The following is a 21,177-nucleotide window of genomic DNA, read 5'->3' as shown; positions in this document are numbered from 1 at the left end:
CTCTCAGCAGGGAGCCTGCTTCCTCCTCTCTCTCTCTCTGCCTGCCTCTCTGCCTACTTGTGATTTCTCTCTGTCAAATAAATAAATAAAATCTTAAAAAAAAAAAAAAAAAGGCAGCAAAGAATCAGAACAGACCACTATTTTAACATTTGAGATGTTTCTGTTTTAAATGAAACTAGAAGCTGCTTTCCCAACCCCTTACAATCACATAGAAATCGCTCTGGCTATAGATGGCAAATGGTTAAGCATAATGATAGAATTGGGGGGAAAAAAAACAACTTACTTCATCATTGAGCCAGTGATAGTTCTTCAAGGTCTGGATGTCACCTCGAGTGATTCGCAGCTTGAAAAGCGCTACTTAGGACCTCATCCTGTGGGCCATGACCTAGGGCATTACTGATTTCCCTTTCCATGTCCTGAATTAGAAAGTCCAGAGGTTGTATTTTAAATAGAACCACAATCAGATTTCAAGAGTCTGAGGCTAAAACAAGTTTTTCATCTCTATAGTACAAAGCAGTTTTACTGTACTTTGCACTGTACTTTACTGTACTTTGCTTTGTACAGTAGAGATGAAATTCTTTACAAAGAATTAGTTCAATTACCAGCTTCTGGAAACAGTAATTTGATAATAATATTTACATTTAAAGTATAGTTTCAATTATCCCACTATCCTTTATTGAGCACTATGAGCCAAACATGGTACCAGACCCTTGAAGCACATCAGTAATCCTTGCTTGTGGGGAAAGTATTATTACCATTTTATAGAAGCAGGGAAGCTCAGAGAACTTAGGTCATGTGCTCAGTCAGACAGTTACTAAAAGGAAGAGCCTAGCATGGAACCCGGGGTGTCTAACTTTCCAGCCTTTGCTCCTCTCCCAATACTCTTTAAGTATTTTCACAATACTCTTTAAGTATTTTCACGTTTATTTATTTACCTACTAACCTTTTATTTAAAATCATCAAAGTAATAGAATTAGAACCCCTTGGAGATCATACTATACAGTTTGGACATGAAGGGAATAAGCAAACAGGGAGAAACTCTGGTCTACCAACTGAGTCCTCATTGAATAGATAGCTTCATTATTCTGAAGAATTATGCAGATAAATGCATATTTAAGCTACTGAGATGAATCTATAAACCCAACAGAAATTAGTTTCATTTAAGTACTTTAAATCCTGCTTCCTTCACTGCTCACAATTGTGCCGTTTTATGGATCTCTCCACTTCCATGTCCAATATATAGTAAGTGCTCCACAGGTTCTCACTGCATAGGACTGACTGATTACCACCTACTAACACAACACTGGAAAAGGAGCCAAGATATAGGCTCACTCTTCGGCAGCACATATACTAAAATGAGAATTTTTAACTACCTTCATTTCCTTGGTGTTTCAAGTAAGTTTTCACTATTTTCAAATCCAATAATCAATGAAAGGGACATTTTAGTAAACAAGAATCACTTTTTTAAAAATGCAATGAACTCATTCCTAATGCCAAACCCATACTATAAAACCCAAAATATTTGAAGAAAAATCTGCAAAGAACCCATAATATTCCAATATATGTGACAAATATGTCTACTCACATTTGCTGAACATTAATCTGATCCCTTAGGCCACTTTCACAGATCACTAATGATCAATGTAGCCAGTGACTGGATCTGATTTCTCTCATACACTCGTCCCTAGCCTGGAGAAACTCCTCAAAATAAAATGTATTCAATTCTTGGTAACTAAAGTCATTTAAAAACATGCCTCTTATTCTGATCAACACAAGAAACAATACCTCTGTAAGTTCAAGAAGATCATCCATCCTTTTATCCCTCTCTTTGCCTGAGCAATGTTTTTCTTTTGTCTCAAGTATTGACATTTTCCTCCTGAGTAAGCCATTGCTCCCACTGCCCAGGCGGAGTCGGGCTGACACCTCTTCGGATAGGTCAGGTTCCAGCTGGTGTCCCCTCCTCTGATCAAAAAAGTGTCTATATTCTATTGACATGTTTGGTATTTACACATATAAACACACATAATACATGAAACATAGAACAGTGCCATTGTCCTGAGAGATTTAGCGAATCTCCCAAGTAAGGGAAGGAGATTTTGTCTATCTGCCTGTCCCTGCAAGAGGAACAAAAATGCTCGAAACCTAAGGCTCACAGGACACCTCAATTATAAACCATGAAACAGAACACTCATCATTCTCCCTGTAGGCAGCAAGAAAGGTATTTTCAATTCTCTTAGGCCAATGAAAAGTAAGATGGTTATAAGACATTTTGAAGTGTTTTAAAAAAGCAAAACCTATGACCCAAAATCCGATCACTTGGAATAAAGTACTACTATCCTTATAATAAGTAAACTTGATCCATTTCATTTTTTTAAAGGAATTACTTACTACAGAAAAATGTACACACATTTACGTACCACCTGATCTTTGTAAAATGAACACATATATAAGCACCATTCAGGTCAGCAAATAGAACTCTGCCAGCATTCCAGAAACTCTGACAATATCCTTCCTTATTGTGACCCTATGTGACCTTCAATAGTTAATTTAAGACATCTAGTAGCCCAACTTTTAAAATTAAGAAACTGAGTTAGCAAGAGAGCTTCAGACGAGAACCACACTAGTCTCCAGAGGCCGAGCCAGTACTCTTCTCTCTAGTTCACGGCCAGGGATCCTGGTCCTAGGAAACCAGCAGCTGATGGCCCCAGACAGCAGAGCCTTCAGGTTCGGCACAGAGAGAAGCACCAGGTAGTCTTTAGCCTGGTTCCAAATATACTCCCTCTCTGTGCTCTCTCAGCCATAATTTCCACCCTTTCGCAGCTGGTGTTCCACAGGCGAAAAACAGTAACTCTATATAGAAGGCTTCAATCCAAATGACTGGGAACAGGGATGTTCGGAGACCTACACTCAACCTACAGAGCAGTCTAATGGGAGAAGAAAAATCTGATTAAAGAGGTACTTCACATAAAGCAGCACCCTAAATTTTGATATTTCTATGTATCTAAAATGTGAAATAATCTAAAACCTCAAGTTTGCCTTTAGTTTAGAAATGTATTTCTTTTGGTTACAGACTGTTTAGCAAAACACTCTCCTATTATTTAAAATGTTGGTATTGTTATGGAGACCACAGAACACTTTTTATTCCAGTACTTACACCGAAAAATGTAAAATCCAATTAAGCATAAGACTGCTAAATTTTGAAATAAATCTGAGTTCTTGACTCTCAAAATGTACTGAACATATCTTTCCTAAAACCATATGGTTTTTTAAAATTCTCCAAAAGAAGCCAGGTACTACAGATAAGGGTTGGGATGGAGACAAGTTGGTCTCTCTTACAAAAACAGTGGCTACTATACAGAGGTAAAAATCTGGGAATTCAGAAGGAAGCCAAAAGTTGTATATACATCTTCAATCCCTGCTGCTTTTTCAAGAGAAAACAATCAAATTAGAAATCAAAGTAATATTTTTCATCTTTCTTTTCATGAACGCCAACATTTTAACACAGGTCAGGTGAAAGAGTAAAACAACATAAAATTTAACTAGAGTTTCCACTTACACCTTCATTTTCAAGTCTGATTCCAACTGTCCTTTCTGTATCGGAAATTTTCCCCTTTGAACAACACCTGAGGAAAAATATTGGAAGAGTATAGGCTGGATAATTTTAACTGGCACACATGAGACTAATTTTAGAAATAAGAGTTAATAACTTGTCAACAAAAACCACCTTGAGTTTATCTAGTCCTCTTTTTTTTTTTAATAATTTTTAAATTTTTTTATCTAGTCCTCTAAACCAAGGGTCAGCTAAGTTTTTTTTTTGAAAAGGGTCAGAGAATAAATATTTTGGGTTTAGCAAATGTTATGGGTTTTTTTTTTTTTTGTTGGTGTTGTTTTTTTCTTTTTAAGTAACTGGTATGTCGAATATGGGGGGGCCCAAAGTCATGACTCTAAGGAACCCAAGATCAAGAGTCACATGGTCTACAGACTGAGTCAGCCAGGTGCCCCAAATCTTACAGGTTTTGTCACATCTTCTCAACTTCCATCAGAGATTAAAAACAGCCAAACAGTATATAAATGAATCATCATGAATGTGTTCTAATAAAGCTTTACTTAAAAAAATAGGCAGGTGGATCAGATTTGGACAAAGGCCATAGCTTACCCCAAACTCTGCTATAACTATCATCCAAAATCCTAAAGGCACACAGAACTACTTTCACTGTTCTTATACTAGGGATGCTAATGTCTACAGATACCCACTACAACCACACACCTATCCAAGTAGCATCTGCATCTCCCAACCCCTAATGCCCAGGGCATAAGGGCACCCTCCGAGCTAGGGTGGGCATCTAACACAACAGCAACCCGTGTACCCATTTTTGCTGACCAGCTACCAGAGCTAAGGAGAATTCAGAATTCTTTAGACATAATTATTTACCAATATAGCTTATGAAGAAAATAATGGATCAAAAGAAAACTTAGAATGAACTGAACCATGTACCTCTTCTCAGTTCTCACTGAGCATAAAGGTCCCCTTGTTTCAACAACTCTGTCTGTGAAGATGATAAAGAAAAGATTGAATGTTTCCTTCTTTAATCAATAATACAGCTGGAATTTCAACTTACGCAGTTTCCAAAGTATCAAGACATTTACTTATCATTTAGTGCCATTCAGTGAATAGCTAGTGGAGAAATATAAAGACATTAATAAAATAAATATTAAGAAACTAATTTTAGGCTCACAAAATACTTGCTAGGTAGAAGCTAGGAATAATAACTAAGAGTTATCTTATGAATCTACTTTGTCCTGAAATGGCCTTTTTACTAAACTACATATACTGGATAAGCCCAAGTCAAAGCCCTGGGGTCTCACAATGTTTCAAACTTTGATACGCCATCTTTCACTAGGATGTCATTTCTCAATTTCATGTGCACGTGAACTAAGGTCAATATACGGAGATAGGGCTAGATCTGGGAACTCACATTGTTTTGGAACAAACTGAGTTGTTCTGACTCCGTGACTTTGCTCGTCCCCCCAGCCTTTGGTCTTTAATGTGTCCATCTGACTTCTTTGAGAGCTTAGGAACACAAAAAGTAAAGAAGGTCAGATACAAAAGGAAAGTCTACCATAAATATTATCTCCATCTGACAAGTTCCTAGAAACAGGCTTACTGATTACCCTGGAACATCAAATTAGGAGAGGATGCAACATAGCACCATCTGGGACTGGGATACAAGGAGTATAAGCCTGATGCTAGTATTTTAGTCAAGTTACCCTAACCTCCAGTTTAAATGTTGGTAAAATTAGATGTTCTCAATCCCCAGCACCATCTCAACCAAACAACCTCAGTATGACAAAACTCAAGTTGAAAGATGAAATATTTAAAATGACATAATGAAATAGATCCTAAAACAATACAATAAAACCAGGAATGTAAACAGCAAAATAGTCTGAGGATTTTGCCAAGATGACAGGAGCAAAAGCCCGTGAAGCATATTGCTTCCAGTCAAAACAGAGAAAATATTAACATTCTACCTGAGTAAACGAATTAAAACAAAAGAAAAAAAGAAAAAAAAAAAACTCAACAAAAGTTAAAATTCCTAGACAAATAATCTTTTGCTATTTGTACATTCAACAAGCTAGACAGCCTTGTGACTTTTACCTTCAACTTGCCATTACATAATTTCCAGGATCCTCCAACCCCCGCCATGTATTCTCATACCACTTGTTAGAATTCTCCTGTGTGCCTCAATCTTGTACTCACATATTTTTTGTCCCTTTTTTACAGGTGAATATAAGGCCAGATATCAGCTCCTTCTGCTACTGTCATCTTTTGCCCAAAGCATTAGAATATTTAACAAGAAGTCTTATGAAGAAAACCTTCTATAACCTGGGGCGACTTTAATCTTACTTTTAATGTGGAGGACCAATCATGCAAAAATGCATTCGCCGACATGCCACAGAAACTGTGTGTGTATCAGAGAGAAAGGCTAGGGGTGGGAGAGAGGGAGAACTGGGCAGGAAAGGAGAAGGAGGGGGAAAGAGACAGAAAAAGACAAGAGACTAAGGGAAATGTGTATGCTGAAGAGGTTGAAAAAACTCTGCTCCCTCAGAACTTGATTTCCACCTATAATTCTACTTTTCTATATCAGAGTTTCAAGAGTTCATGTGAGCAAAAGATCCTAAAGCTAACAGAAAAATCTATTTTGTAAAACCACTGTGCTCTCTATATCTTATCACTAGATACACCATTGAGGCAAATTATAAGGCTAGTTCTCTCAATGTAAACCTCTTTTTTTCAACAAAGCCTTTCTTGACAATCCCCTCTCCAAAAATAAGGAAAAAGATGTATGGCAAAGCATTTACTTTGTTAGCTCATTTTTACCTGTGGTAAGTAGGAGCTACCGGAGGAACAGAGTTTCCATGACCACCTTCTTTAAGTCGCTCCAATAACCTTCGGTATTTCTCTCTTTCCTCTTTTTGAACACCCTAAATAAAAGAAAGGATGTCATTTAAGTTTTAACACATTAAAGCTATCATTAAATCATAAACAGAGACCAAGAGGTCAAATGCAGCCCACAGATGTGTTTTATTTGCCAGCACTTTTTAAATTTCTTGAATTACCAACTTTATAAATTTGAAAAGAAAGATCTAAAAATCTGCCCTCTTTCAGAAAACTGAATGGCCAATCTGGAGCTGGGTAGGGCTATTTTCCTTAGATGGGCCACTCACTCCACCCACCCCACTCATTTATGTTATCTGCTAGACTCTGATGGCATCTGGGGTTTTGACAGTTTATGTCAACCACAAAAAACTCAACAGAAATAATCCACCTGCGTATTCAGAACATTCAGGTTCCAAAATGGATCTGGTCTCATCAGGGTCACCAATGACTTCCACTGCCAGAGCAAGCAGACACTTCCTCAGCCCTTATGTCACTTGACCTCTCTCTCTCCAACACCTCACCCTGCTGACCTCCCTTTGCCTTCCTAGACAATACACTCCTGACTTCTGATCTTCTCCATCTCCACTGCCAATTATTTCTTCTGCCTGCCCTCAAATGCCAATGGTCTGCCCATTATCTCTTCTCTCACACTACATTCTCTCCCTAAGTATCTCTCTAGCTCCCCTGATTTATCAAACACCAATATACAGAAGATTCAGAAATGTATCTCTAACCCTGCCTTCTTCTCATTTCTCCCATCACCTATATCCAAGGGTCTATGAGACAGGTCTTCTTGAATGTTTCACAGGCACTTTAAACAATGTCCAAACCTAAAGTCATCATCTTCCCACTAAACACATAGGGTATCTTTGCCAGTGACACATATTTATCCAAGACTGAAATCTGAGACTCAGCCTCTTCTAACTTTATATTATCCTTACCCAATGAACATGGACTTGCTAATATTACCTTTAATATTTCTAGAATATATCCTGTATATACCCTATATTTTTGCTCAGCACCATCTCTGATTTCTCATCTAAGAGATTCTCATGGGTGGCTCAAAAGAGATATCTCAGGGTCCTGGGATCCAGCCCCGCATCGGGCTCTCTACTCGGCAGGGAGCCTGCTTCCCCGCGCTCTCTCTCTCTCTCTCTCTGCCTGCCTCTCTGCTTACTTGTAATCTCTGTCTGTCAAATAAATAAATAAAATCTAAAAAAAAAAAAAAAAAAAAAAAAATAAGAGATACTGAAGCCTACTTCAATCTATTCCTCTCTCTGCTTGCCTCTGTTGATTACAACTATTTAGGTACAAGCTCCTAGGGGACAAAGACCACATTTTATTCAATTTTTGAATTGCTGACAACGAGCACAAAACCTGGACCTCCAATAACTCTTTGACCAACGAAACTAAATGGCTCAGAAAACCATCTGGCAAACTGCAATAGGTGATGGTCCTGGGAAATACCAAGTACAGGAACAATTCTAAATTCTCCTAGAATAAGCAAAGATCTCAGGAGAGAAGTAAAAAGAAGACTGGTGATGAAGATATCACACTAAGTGCCCTGAAAAGGGAAAAGTGGGCATGTTCACTGTTTACTTCTCTTACGCAGTCACAGTTATGCCTTATAAAAGAAACAAGTTAGTAGAAGAATTCAAACGCCCAAAGGATCAGAAACTTCTCTCTCCCTAGCATGGGAGAGACCATGCTAGGACTTTTTTTGTCCTATGGTGAAAAAAAATCTGAAAATTGATGAATTATGTATTTATACAGTATCTCCAGAAGGGTACATATAAGTGTATCAGTGGTGACTTGTTAACCATCAGACAGGGTCGTAGGGTCAGGTACTGGAAGGGAGACTGGGAAATTTACAGTCACTGGACACCTTTCCATCCCTTTTGAACTCTGTATCCCAGTACACTTATTACTGATTCCCTGGAAAATTCATAAACTATTTTTTAAACTATTTAAAAACTATTTTTAAAACTGTATTTTTTAACTATTTTAAACTATTTTTTCAGCTAAAAGGGCTTACCTCCTCCACAGTACAGTGGGGACGCCTCAGACCCTTGCCACCCTCTTCAGAAATCATCTCTGTTACAACCTGTTCCTGAGGCTTCCAGGTTAAGGAACTCTCTGAAGGGCCTTTGCTATGACGACGGCCACCTGGTCTTCTGTTATACCCCTCTGAGTTCAAAGTAAAACTGTGAGACAGAAAAAAAGAAAAGAAGTTACCAAGAAACTCCTTAAATTGCTGAAATGTAAGCTCCCAGACCATCCTGTGATTAAGCTATCTGTCCTAGGTTAAGCCTGCTCTTGTCAAATCAGACAACTACCTGCCATTCACAAAAGTTAAATCTATCTCTAAACCAGAGGGCACCCCCTCCACTATGGAATGTCTGTCTGCGGTCACCAGGACTGCCACACGAAAGCCTCTGCCTTCTTCTTCGTGCCCAACTGTCCAACCCTGGATTTAGCTCTCCTGTGACACACACCCTCCTCTGGTGCTCACTTTTCCTTTAGTCACCTGGTACCACTGGAATTAATTACTGGTGTCATTATTTAATGTGTACAACCCACACTAAACTTTAAATTCCACGAAAACAGAGATAACATCCTTTCACTATTGTATCCTAGTACAGAATCTAGGCCAAATGGCACTCAGTAATTATCTCCTGAATGCTACATTAATAACCATTAAAGAAACGGAAGCCATGAAGCCCCCACCTAGGCCTTGTTGCTGCTGACAGAGCCTGCCTTTCCTGCACTTACCAATAATGTGTCAAACTGGTGTCTTACCCACCTTGATGTGATTTTTTTTTTTTTTTTACGATTTCATTTATTTGACAGAGACAGAGAGAGCCAGAGAGGAACACAAGCAGGGGAAGTAGGAGAGGGAGAAGCAGGCCCCCCACAGAGCAGGGAGCCTAATGGGGGCTCAAAGCCAGGACCCAGGGATCATGACCTGAGCCGAAGGTAGACACTTAACGACTGAGCCACCCAGGCACCCCTGATGCAATGTTTTCAAAAGGTTAAACCACCAATGTAGTATTTTTACCAAAACAAACAAAGCAAACAACTGCTTAATCTTGAAAAAGTAATGAGTAAACATCAGACAAAATTAGAGAACATTCTACGAAAGAAATACATTCTCCTCTTTAAAAATATCCATGCCATCAAAGATAAAGAAAGGCTAGGGAACTGTTCCAGATTAAAGGAGACCAAAAAGACATGAAAATTAAATGTACTACATGATCCTGCACTGAATCCTGGACCAGAAAAAAATCATCTCTATAATGGAAAAATTTAAATGAGATTACATAAGAGTATTGTATCATGCTAAATTTTCTGATTTTGCTTATCTATGATTATGTAAGTGAACGTCCTCACATTTAAGAAATAAACACACTCAGGGGCGCCTGGGTGGCTCAGTGGGTTAAAGCCTCTGCCTTCGGCTCAGGTTATGATACCAGGGTCCTGGGATCGAGCCCCACATCAGGCTCTCTGCTCAGCAGGGAGCCTGCTCCCCGCCCCCCCGCCTCTCTGCCTACTTGTGATCTCTGTCAAACAAATAAATAAAATCTTTTTTTAAAAAAATCTCTTATAAAAAAAAAAAGAAATAAACCCACTCATGCACTTGTGATTAAAGGGACATGAGTCTAAGAGACTCAAATGTTTCAGAAAAAAATTCAGGTATATATGACAGAGCATGAAGCAAATATGGAAAATCGTAACAACTGATGAATCTGGGTCAAATGTACTCATTTGCAGAGTTTTAAATACATGAAGACAATACTGACATAACTAAATGGAGAAATAGACAAATCCATAATTATAGTATAAAATATCAACACTCCTCATTTATCAATCAACAAAAAAATAGAAAATCAGTAAGACCTGTAAAACATCATCAGCCAACTTGACTTGTGTGGCAATTATAGAACATTTCCACCACCACCAGCAGAATACATATTCTTTTCAAGTGCATGCTGAACATAACCCAGACAGACCATATTCTAGGACATAAAAAAGATATTAACACATTCTAAAGAACTGAAATATGCTATAGCATATCCTCTAACTCTAATGGAATTAAACAAGAAATAACAAAATGATACTTGTTCATACTTTCTCTCTTAGCCCTACAATCTGCTATTTATCCAACTCCAAAGAGGCTGCTTTTCAGTTGTCTCATTCTTAAACAGGAATGGAGGGCCAAACATTACCAGATATTTGAACAAAGACTCTAATACTGAAAGATAACATCATCCCCATGTTCACCTAAGCATTATTTACCACAGCCAAGACATGGAAACAAGATAAATGTCCATCAATAGATGAGTGGATAGAGAAAATACACATTGAAATGAAATGTTATTCAACCATAAAAAAGAAGGAAATCCTGCCATTTGGAAAAACACAGATGGACCCTGAGGGTATGCTGTTAAATGAAGTAAGACAAAGACAAATATGATTCACTTATATGTGGAATCAAAAACGCAAATAAAGCTAAACATAGGCACAAACCTCCAGTTATCGAATCAGTAAGTCATGGGATGTAATGCACACCATGGTGACTACACTTAATACTATCATGTTGTATATTTGGAAGTTACTGAAAGAGCAGATCTTTAAAGTTCTCATCACAAGAAAAAAATTGTAATTCTATATGGTGATAGACATTAACTAAACTTCTTACAGTAATCCTTTCAATAATATATGCAAACATCAAATCATTATGTCGAAATTAATATATTATAGCTCAACAACAACAACAAAAGACTCTAATATGAAAGAAAAGACCAAAATAAACCAAAGTGGGGAAAGGAATTCAGAGGAAACAAAATAAGGAGACGAAGAAATTTTAAAATAAATTAACAGTTCTAGAGAGGTAAGAAAAGATATGGCATCCATATTTGCTTTTTTTTTTTTTTAAGATTTTATTAATTTGACAGAGATCACAAGTAGGCAGAGAGAGAGGGAGGAAGCAGTCTCCCTGATGAGAAGAGAGCGCAATGCAGGGCTCAATCCCAGAACCCTGTGATCATGACCTGAGCCGAATGCAGAGGCTTTAACCCATTGAGCCACTCAGGCGCTACCTTTTTTTTTTTTTTTAAAGTAATCTCTGTCCAAGAGGGGTCTCGAACCACAAACCCCGAGATCAAGAGTCACATGCTCCACCAACTGAATCAGCCAGGCAGATCATTTTTTTGCCTCTTTTAATAAGAATAAGATTCTTAGAACAAGGAAAAAAACCGTAAGAGGAAGGAGTAGGAGGACTCTTCTGACTTAAAAACTATGACATCAAGGGAGACAAACCATAAGTGACTCTTAATCTTACAAAACAAACTGAGGGTTACTGGGGGGGAGGAGGGTTGGGAGAAGGGGGGGTGGGGTTATGGACATTGGGGAGGGTATGTGCTTTGGTGAGTGCTGTGAAGTATGTAAACCTGGCGATTCACAGACCTGTACCCCTGGGGATAAAAATACATGTTTATAAAAAAATAAAAAATTAAAAAAAAAAACTATGACATCAAAAAAAAAAAAAGAAAGAAAGAAAATGACATCAAAAAAATTTTAAATTTGACAGAGAGAAATCACAAGTAAAGAGGCAGTAAGAGAGGAGAGGAAGGGAAGCAGGCTTTTTTGAGGGGAATCCCAGGAGAGATCATGACCTGAGAAGAGCGGCTTAATACATACAAAATTTAGATCAATCAGATCAATATAGAGAAAAATTAGAAAAATAATATCCAAACAATAGAAATTCTAGAATGTGAGAACACAGAAAGGAAAAGAAAATCACTACTAAAAGAAGAACAGGGGCGCCTGGGTGGCTCAGTGCGTTGGGCCGCTGCCTTCGGCTTGGGTCATGATCTCGGGGTCCTGGGATCGAGTCCCGCATCGGGCTCTCTGCTCAGCAGGGAGCCTGCTTCCTTCTCTCTCTCTCTGCCTGCCTCTCAGTGTACTTGTAATTTCTCTCTGTCAAATAAATAAATAAAATCTTTAAAAAAATTAAAAAATTAAAAAAAATAAAAGAAGAACAGTACACAAAATTGATGTGTTCAGTATATGAAAATTCATCATGGTTTTTACATTTTCCATATGCATATTATACTTCAAAAAATAAAGTTTAGGGAAAAAATAAAGTTTTGGGAAGTTGGGTAGGGGTATGGGTAAAACAGGTATTGCGGATGAAGAATACACTTAGCATGATGAACACTCAGTAATGTGTAGAATTGTTTAATCACTAGATTATATACCTGAAACTAAGATAATACCGTATGCTAACTATAGTGGAATTAAAATAAAAAACTTAATGAAAAAAACAAAGCTCAGGGGCGCCTGTGGCTCAGTCAGTTAAGTGTCCAACTCATGGTTTCGGTCCCAGTTGTGATCCCAGGGTCATGGGACTGAGCCCCATCTGGGGCTCCACAATCAGCATGAAGTCTGCTGGAGATATTCTCCCTCACCCTCCCTCTCTGCCCCTTCCCACTGCTTATGCTCTCTTTCTCTCTCTCAAATAAATAAAATTCTTGAAAAAAAAATAAAGTTTAGAAGTGAGCAAATATTTTTTTTAAAAGTTTTCAAAATCAGATGCTATAAGCATAGGCTGTTATGCAGAGAAAGTAACACACACCTGAATTCAAATCTCTCAATAGCTGTAAGATATCTGAGAAGTTAATAACCTCAGACTACTTACTTAACAAGCTTACATAACAGAACAAAAGTGGGAATGCCTAAGAGAGAGCACCTAATAAGTGCTTAGTTTCCATTTACAACAAAGGCAGGATTTAACACTTACCCAAAGGAAGGCAGGACTCTGCGGGGCTGATCTCGGGTTACAGTCACTCTGATCTTTGGATAGTCACTTATTCCGTTAGGAGATTTATTACCTATTTTAAAAATGCATTTGTAATTATAAAACACACATACACACACACACACACAGACCCCAAACCTGTAAGCAGTTTGCATTAGAAAATCTGTGAACAGTCTACATTATAGAACTAAATATCTTATCCTTTCAAATGCCATTACCATACAGAGATGCAGCACAAAGTGTTAAAAGTTGAAGAAAAAGCAATAGAACTTTGTTTCTCTTTGATCTCAGAGGGACGATAAAAATTCACATGTAAGCTTTTATAGTGTCCCTGTCTGGGACCATCAAAAAGCAGGAGGGACTCAATGATTACAAACTCCATGTAATCTACCCAAATTGAGTGAGTTGTTCAAATCATTTCTTTTTCCCAAGAAAACAGAAGTATTTTTAAACAAAAACCTGCTATATGTTACCACATTTCACCAGAAGCCTCAAGCACTTGTGAGATGGTTACTGGACTTTATAAAAGACTTTATAAAAGGGTAACCAAACTCTCATCAGTCACATTTACTGATGCAGCTACTGCACAGCCAAGGAGCCTCTGAGGACTCCAAAATGTAAAGAGATCTAAAACTGAAAGATTTTTCATTAAGTCTGTGGCAGCAGAACTTAAACTGACCTGAATTCCTTTGTTTGCAAAACCTGATTTGAACCAATGTTCAATTCTAATGGGACTTTTTTTAAAACAATATTCAAAAAAGACAATATATTGAAAATATGAAAAATTCTAAATTCCCCAACACATCTTCAAGGATTTCAAGTAAGAGACTGTAGACTTTTTTTTTTTTTTTTCTGGGGCAAAGGGGAGAAAGACGGAAGGAGACTGTAGACTTCTTTATACAAGAAACCTGTCCCCAGAATACCTGTGCTTCTCTGACAAGGCTACACGAACGCACAGAAAGACAGTGCTGATGCCTAAGTCACAAGACAAACATACCATCCCTTCCATATGTCCATTTTAATAATAATGTTTAACATATACATATTCAAACAATGTGAATAGATTATAAAATCTAATTTGTATTAACTTTTAAAATGAAATGAAAGACTCCAAAAAAGTATTATCTTTGTTCCAGGTCCTTTGGAACTAGATTCTCAGACTCAGGGGTATGCATTTACTCCCCTTTGCTCTTCTCTGCCACCAGAAATACCTTACTTAAAAAGCTTGAGAAGGAAACTTACTACTGTAAGGTTTTTATCACCTCCTTAGTTTCTTCCACTTTGACTCCTGAACCCACAACTTTTCTAAGAGCTCTTATCCCTTTATCTCAAACTTTATAGGCTGTGTGACATAGATCTCAGCCATTATCAGGATTCTGGATTCTTCCTGTTTTTCCCCATGATAGAATTTTATACAATTATGTACAATAACTGTTTTCTGGATTCTTCCTATTCTTCCCCATGATAGAATTTTATACAGTTATGTACAATAAACAATTCAAGTTTGGGCTCCAAGAATGACATGGAGGTTCCTAATCCATAAACTATGAAAACTGGAAACCTAAAGTTGCTCCCCAATCAGATGATATCCTTCAAAGACAGGGTTTTATCATTATTTGTTTTGTTTTGCTTTTTTCATCTCTTTTCACTGTTCCAAAATTCACTGTTTATGCACCATACCCAGTGCTCCATGCAAAACGTGCCCTCCTTAATACCCACCACCAGGCTCACCCAACCCTGCCCCCACTCCTCCAAAACCCTCAGTTTGTTTCTCAGAGTCCACAGTCTCTCATGGTTTGTCTCCCTCTCTGATTTCCCCCAAGTCACTTCTCTCCATCTCCCAATGTCTTCTGTGTTATGAAAGGTTTTATGTATTATTTTGTCCTTTTGTTATTCTTGATAACCTAACACATGACTGACACTGAGTAAGCTCTCAGGAAATGTTTTTATTTGTTTTTTTAATGAATGAACTCTGAACCAAGTCATATTAAGGACACTGACAATACAAATAGAAAACACAAATAATAAATTCCATGACAATTCTAAAAGAAAACTATCCAATAATTTTTAGAAGGTAGACAGAATATGTCTGTGCTCTTATCCCAACCCAAATCAGTGTTTGTTTTCCTTTCATATTCTCAAAACTCAGAAAACAGAGGCAGAAAAAGGTATAGGAAAGCAGAAAGATTTTTGACCACCTCACCCAGTTTCAGCATGTTGTTCCAGGATCCAGAACCTGTCAGTTCACAAGATGAAGAGTTCGAAAATACCTTAAAATCAAATAGAATCACCTCTGTAGTATCTCAATTTTAGAATTTAAGTAAGTTTTTAATATTTAAAAAATCACTCTATTGGTGATTCTTTCACTAGCTCACAGAAGAAACATTATCAGTAAGACCAAAAGTTTAATTGGTAAAGACTCACAAAATTATGTATAAAATAACAATTTCAGGTTCTTTACATATACTTATACAAGAAAAGCAGATGTATTAGTAATTGGGCTCTTTATAAATATTTTTTCTTGGCCTTTATATATCAAGGCCAATCAAAGACAAATATTTCTGGAAAGAAATGTCATTCCACTAAATTCCTAAAAAGAATATTTCTGAATTTTAACTTTAATGATAGAGTACAAAGATCAGTAGCCCCAATGTAACACTATCCCCACTGACCTCTCCTGAAGGGGCCACATTCCGTGTTCCATTACAAGCAGAAGTTACCATGGGTTTTGTGGTCAGCTGGAATGGGAATCCAAATAAGCTGGCAGCATTGTAGAAACTGGTTTTGACTTGGTGAATGAAATAATCTAGACAATATAATATAGATTATACATACATATAGAGTAACAAACTTCTAGCAAAAAAATAAGATTATATTTTAGAAAAGGCCTCTCTCAATCTCTATTAGAAGTCCTATTTTCAATCACTGAAATAAGAAGGTATCCATAAAAGTAATTTTTCTCCTATCTGAATAACTAGATTTCCAGTATGGTGATTCTGGGATTTGGGGGTTGTTTTATTTTAGGTAGGCTCCACACCCAACGTGGAACTTGAACCTATGACCCTGAGATCAAGAGTCACATGCAGGGCACCTGGTTGGCTCCATGGGTTAAGCTTCCAACTTCTGATTTCAGCTCATGTCATGATCTCAGGATTTTAAGATCAAGCCCTGACTGAGCTCCATGCTGGTGGTGGAGCCCGCTTCAGATTCTCTCTCTTCCTCTGCCCCTTCCACTCCCTCCCTCTCAGGGTGGGGCAGAGGAAAGAGTCACATACTTTACCAACAAAGCCAGTCAGGTGCCCCTGTTTTTGTTTGCTTGCTTGCTTGCTTGCTTGGTTTTTTAAAGTAAGCTCTAGACCCAACGTGGGGTCTGAACTCAGGAACCAAGTTCAAGAGTTGCATGCCCTACCAACTGAGCTTGCCAGGAATCCTGTGATTTTTGTTTTTCAATAAGGTGTCTCTTCTGGATGCTAAAAAAACATGAAATCATCACTTTAGCAAATCACATACTGATTCATAAAGAAATGCCCTGAAATGACAACTTGTAAGCAATGAGTTCTAGCAATGAGTTCAGAATATATAAAATAAATAAACCAAAGAGACAGGGGCATAGCCTGCAGCACACAGACACTAAGTATGGCAGAATCTGACAGGAAGCACTATAATTTACTCACTCATTTGTCCTTACTTCCTAGGCAGGTAACAATGCACTCCTAAATAACCATTTACTAAGTGCCTATTATACACTGGCTACTCCAAGGTAGAATTAGCGAAGTATAAAATATGCAGCTATAAACATCTATGATGAAATAAGGCTATCCCTCTACTGAGAAGGTATGTTAGAGATAGCCATGTTAAAAAATGGGCAGAAGACATGAACAGACACTTCTTTAAAGAAGACATACAAATGGCTAACAAACACATGAAAAAATGTTCATCATCATTAGCCATCAGGGAGATTCAAATCAAAACCACATTGAGATACCATCTTACACCAGTTAGAATGGCCAAAATCAACAAGACAGTAAACAACAAGTGTTGGAGAGGATGTGGAGACAGGGAAACACTCTTACACTATTGGAGGGAATGCAAATTGGTGCAGCCACTTCAGAAAACAGTGTGGAGATTCCTCAAAAAATTAAAAATAGAGCTACCCTATGACCCTGCAATTACACTACTAGGTATTTACCCCAAAGATACAGATGTAGTGAAAAGAAGGGCCATATGTACCCCAATGTTCATAGCAGCAATGGCCACAGTCACCAAATTGTGCAAAGAGCCAAGATGCCCTTCAACAGATAAATGGGTAAAGAAGATATGGTCCGTATATACAATGGAGTATTATGCCTCCATCAGAAAGCATGAAAACCCAACTTTTGTGTCAACATGGATGGGACTGGAGGAGATTATGCTGAGTGAAATAAGTCAAGCAGAGAGAGTCAATTATCATATGGTTTCACTTACTTGTGGAGCATAAGGAGTAACATGGAGGACATTAGGAGAAGGAAAGGAAAAGTGAATTGGGGGAAATTGGAGGGGGAGACGAACCATGAGAGACTGGGACTCTGAGAAACAAACTGAGGGCTTTAGAAGGGAGAGGGGTAGGGGATAGGTGAGCCTGGTGGTGGGTACTAAGGAGGGCACATATTGCATGGAACACTGAGTGTGGTGCATAAACAATGAATCTTGGAACACTGAAAACATAAAATTAAATTTTAAAAAAATTTTTTTTAAATTAAAAATGAAAATTTTAAAAATTTAAAAAAAAAAAAAGAGAGAGAAGACGTGTTAGAACTGATGCACCCTTCCCTGCCACCAGAAATAAAAATTACAAAATTAGTAAGTAAGTAAATAAGGTAAATAAGGGGGAGGGGTAGATTTCAGTGCTTGCCACACTTCCTCCTTTTATGACACTACCCTTTTCTCATTTCCTACGCTGCTGACTGGTTCTCTACAATTTCCTTTCTATTTCCCAATTAAGGGCTTTAAAGCACTAGTTTGAGAGAAAGAGACTATCATTTTATCCACATTGTGCTTTAGAGGGAAAAAAAAAGCCTGAAACTGAAATGGTGGCTTTAAAACAACAAGCACTCCAGAACGTAAAATGATATAAAACAGAAATTAAAAAATAGGGGAATAACTTAACAGGGAGGATGTGATAGCTAAGTAAGCAGAATGCAATGTGAAGTAATCTGTAACCAGAGAATAGGTAAAAGTATCAAAGTTTGCAAATTACTTGTTTTTCATTTTAAGATTTAGAGAATTCCAGGTTATCCCTCTAGTAATGTTGAGGGTTATCACCTATATTGGGCTGTACTCTCTTAAGAGGAAGAATAAGAGCTTTAGAGATTGGTGCTTGACCCACAGACTGTTATCCAGACCCCAGGGGGCATGTGGTATTCCTAATAACTAAAGACTTAAATAGTGGATGCTAAGAAGTATTGTAATACTTTTTTTCCTAAAATCTAGGTATTCTTTGAGATTATGCCAAAAAGATTTCAGTAACTCAAAAAAGGAAGAGGAGGAGGAAGAAGAGGGGGAGGAGGCGAGAGAGGGAAGAAGAGTAAGGGGGAGGAGGAATGTGGGAAGGAAGACAGGCTGGCCTGCTTCATCTGTAAAATGGGGATAAGACCACCTTACTTTCCTCACAATAGACTAAGTTAGCTCTCTTAAAATTCCTTTCATCTCTAAGATCATGAGTCTGCGATTCTAAGGTCTTCCTTTTCCTTCTACCCTCCTTTTGTTTCTTCCTCTCAAAAGCAAACAAGAGAGTAGTATTGCCCAACATAGCTGCCAGTGGCCACAAGTAGTCACCTAAGTTTATATTTAATTAAAATTAAATCTAGGTCCTCAGTCACACTGGCCCCATTTCAAGTGCTGAAGAGGCATAATCACAGAGAGGTCTATCAGATGCACTCCTGTAGACCTTTACAAACTCTGCTACCTGCCGCTTGTTCCTTGCCTTAGGTTCCTTTCTATAGTATCCATTCAGAAAATTATAACACATATATATATGTGTGAATATATGGTGTGTATATATATATATATATTAATATATATAATACATATAATACATATTTCATGGAAATCATGGAGGGACGGGTCTTTAACATGGAAGGAAGCCCATGAAATAGATGATCACCATTTTTATTTCAGGAACCTTCTGTAATACCACCTTCAAAGTTCTTTTTGTTTTTCTCACTTTGTTTTGATTGAAGGACAGCTGACACAAAATGCTACATGAGTTTCAGATGTAACCACCATCGACCTGCTGTTATTTATTTACATTTTTGTTCAAAATTGACTCATATTTTTTGCTAAGCAAATGTATCTGAAAGGTAACTTTATATTACTACTATAAATGTAAAGAAATGAAACAATGTAAGTTTTAGGTGGCCTGTTAACAGAAGGGAGAGTCACAGGTAGTAGATGAGTATCAAAAACATACATTAACATAGCGTTAAATCAAAATTTTTCTACTTGAAATAATCAGAAAATTAAAAACAAATGATAAGGATACAACATAATTCACATGCTACTTAATGCTATGAAATGCTGTATCCCCTAAAATCATTTCCTGAACTAGTATCTACCCTGTGCTTTGGGAAATACTGTCCTAATGAATTTAGTATGAATCTGGCATTCAAAATCCTCTTAATTTGATACCCTTCTCTCTCTCCAACTTTTCCCGAGTTCTATTCACTGATTCCTGAATTGCACAACTCTCCCATACTGTTCCCTCTGCCTAGAATGCTTTCCCTTCCTATTGCTCTGCTGATATCTCACCCATACTTTAAGATCCATCTCACATACTCGCTTTCCCCAAATATTTACTGATACTTTTTATCAGCTAAAAATTAGACAGTATTTTGTTACTATCTTTCTTATTTCATTTATTGTCTCCTTACTGATATTAGTAATTATTTATATGCTTGTCTTATACCCTCGATGATACAATCATATACCTATACAACTCTTAAGGTCCCTGAAAATAGAGACCCTGTCTTACTCATTTTTCTTTTTTCTGCAGAACCTAACACATTGCTTAGCAGTAAGACATGCTCAATAACTACTCATTGAATTTAAATGAAATCTTAACAGACATGTTTACTCCTAACTACGGCATCTGGAGGTATATCGAAATTTACATTCATTTTTGAAACAAAGGAAATAATATTATAGCATTCCGTTGTGCCTTTTTCCTTTAATCTAGGTTTGATCTCTTCTATTAAGCTACGTCTAGCCCTCTGGATACAGAGAAATAAACAATTTGGGCAACACCTTAGATTCATTCACTCAGCTATGTAACTAGACTCATTTTGAAGGAGATTTTTACCATGTTTTGTCCTCAAAAATAAAAAGTACCTTTTCTTTATAGGAAGACTGAAAATTTTAAAATACATGTTCAACATACAGCCTTATTTATCTGGGCAGATCATCTAGTCCCTGATAACAGTGGTTACCTCTGGAAAAGATAACTGAAAAGAAAAGAACAGGAAAGAGACTTACTTTTCACTGTACATACTTTTTACCTTTTGAATTTTGCCCCACACATATACTTTTCCTACTTAAAAAAATTTAATTTTAAAAATTATCATATTCAATACCTAATCTTGGTCTTTTGGCTGGTATTTCATCAGGGTCCACTGTAGAAAACAAAGTGCTAAAAAGAGAGAGAGAAGAAAAAAATTATATATAATCTCTCTATATTTACATATACATACAGACATTTTTATAAGTAAACCTAGGATGCGTACAACATATCTCCTCCATTCACTTTGTCCAGAGAAAATGAGATTCAACTGATGCTTAAAAAGAAAACACTCTTCTATAGTAGGCCTTTACCATTTGAGGACTTAACACTATTGTTTAAACTATTTAAAAAGGCACTCAAAACTCCCTATCAAATGATAATCTG

General features: G+C 37.3%; 1 protein-coding gene across 1 annotated transcript in view; it reads right to left on the bottom strand.

Annotated features, from left to right (window-relative positions):
- SENP2 (SUMO specific peptidase 2) overlaps positions 1–21,177 on the bottom strand; it is a 34,768-nt gene that overhangs the window by 11,077 nt on the left and 2,514 nt on the right. Inside the window, 12 exon segments of the mRNA XM_045088715.1 lie at positions 284–349; positions 351–416; positions 1,786–1,962; positions 3,557–3,623; positions 4,496–4,547; positions 4,977–5,071; positions 6,380–6,483; positions 8,475–8,643; positions 13,242–13,332; positions 15,463–15,529; positions 15,932–16,065; positions 20,867–20,922. Coding sequence (XP_044944650.1) covers positions 284–349; positions 351–416; positions 1,786–1,962; positions 3,557–3,623; positions 4,496–4,547; positions 4,977–5,071; positions 6,380–6,483; positions 8,475–8,643; positions 13,242–13,332; positions 15,463–15,529; positions 15,932–16,065; positions 20,867–20,922 — 1,144 coding nt within the window.

This window comes from Mustela putorius, unplaced genomic scaffold, assembly GCF_011764305.1.
Source record: "Mustela putorius furo isolate JIRA1106 unplaced genomic scaffold, ASM1176430v1.1 tig00003834_pilon_pilon_pilon, whole genome shotgun sequence".
Taxonomy (NCBI): Eukaryota; Metazoa; Chordata; class Mammalia; order Carnivora; family Mustelidae; genus Mustela; species Mustela putorius.
Note: the sequence above shows the minus strand (reverse complement) of the source record. Positions and strands in the feature narration are given on the sequence as shown.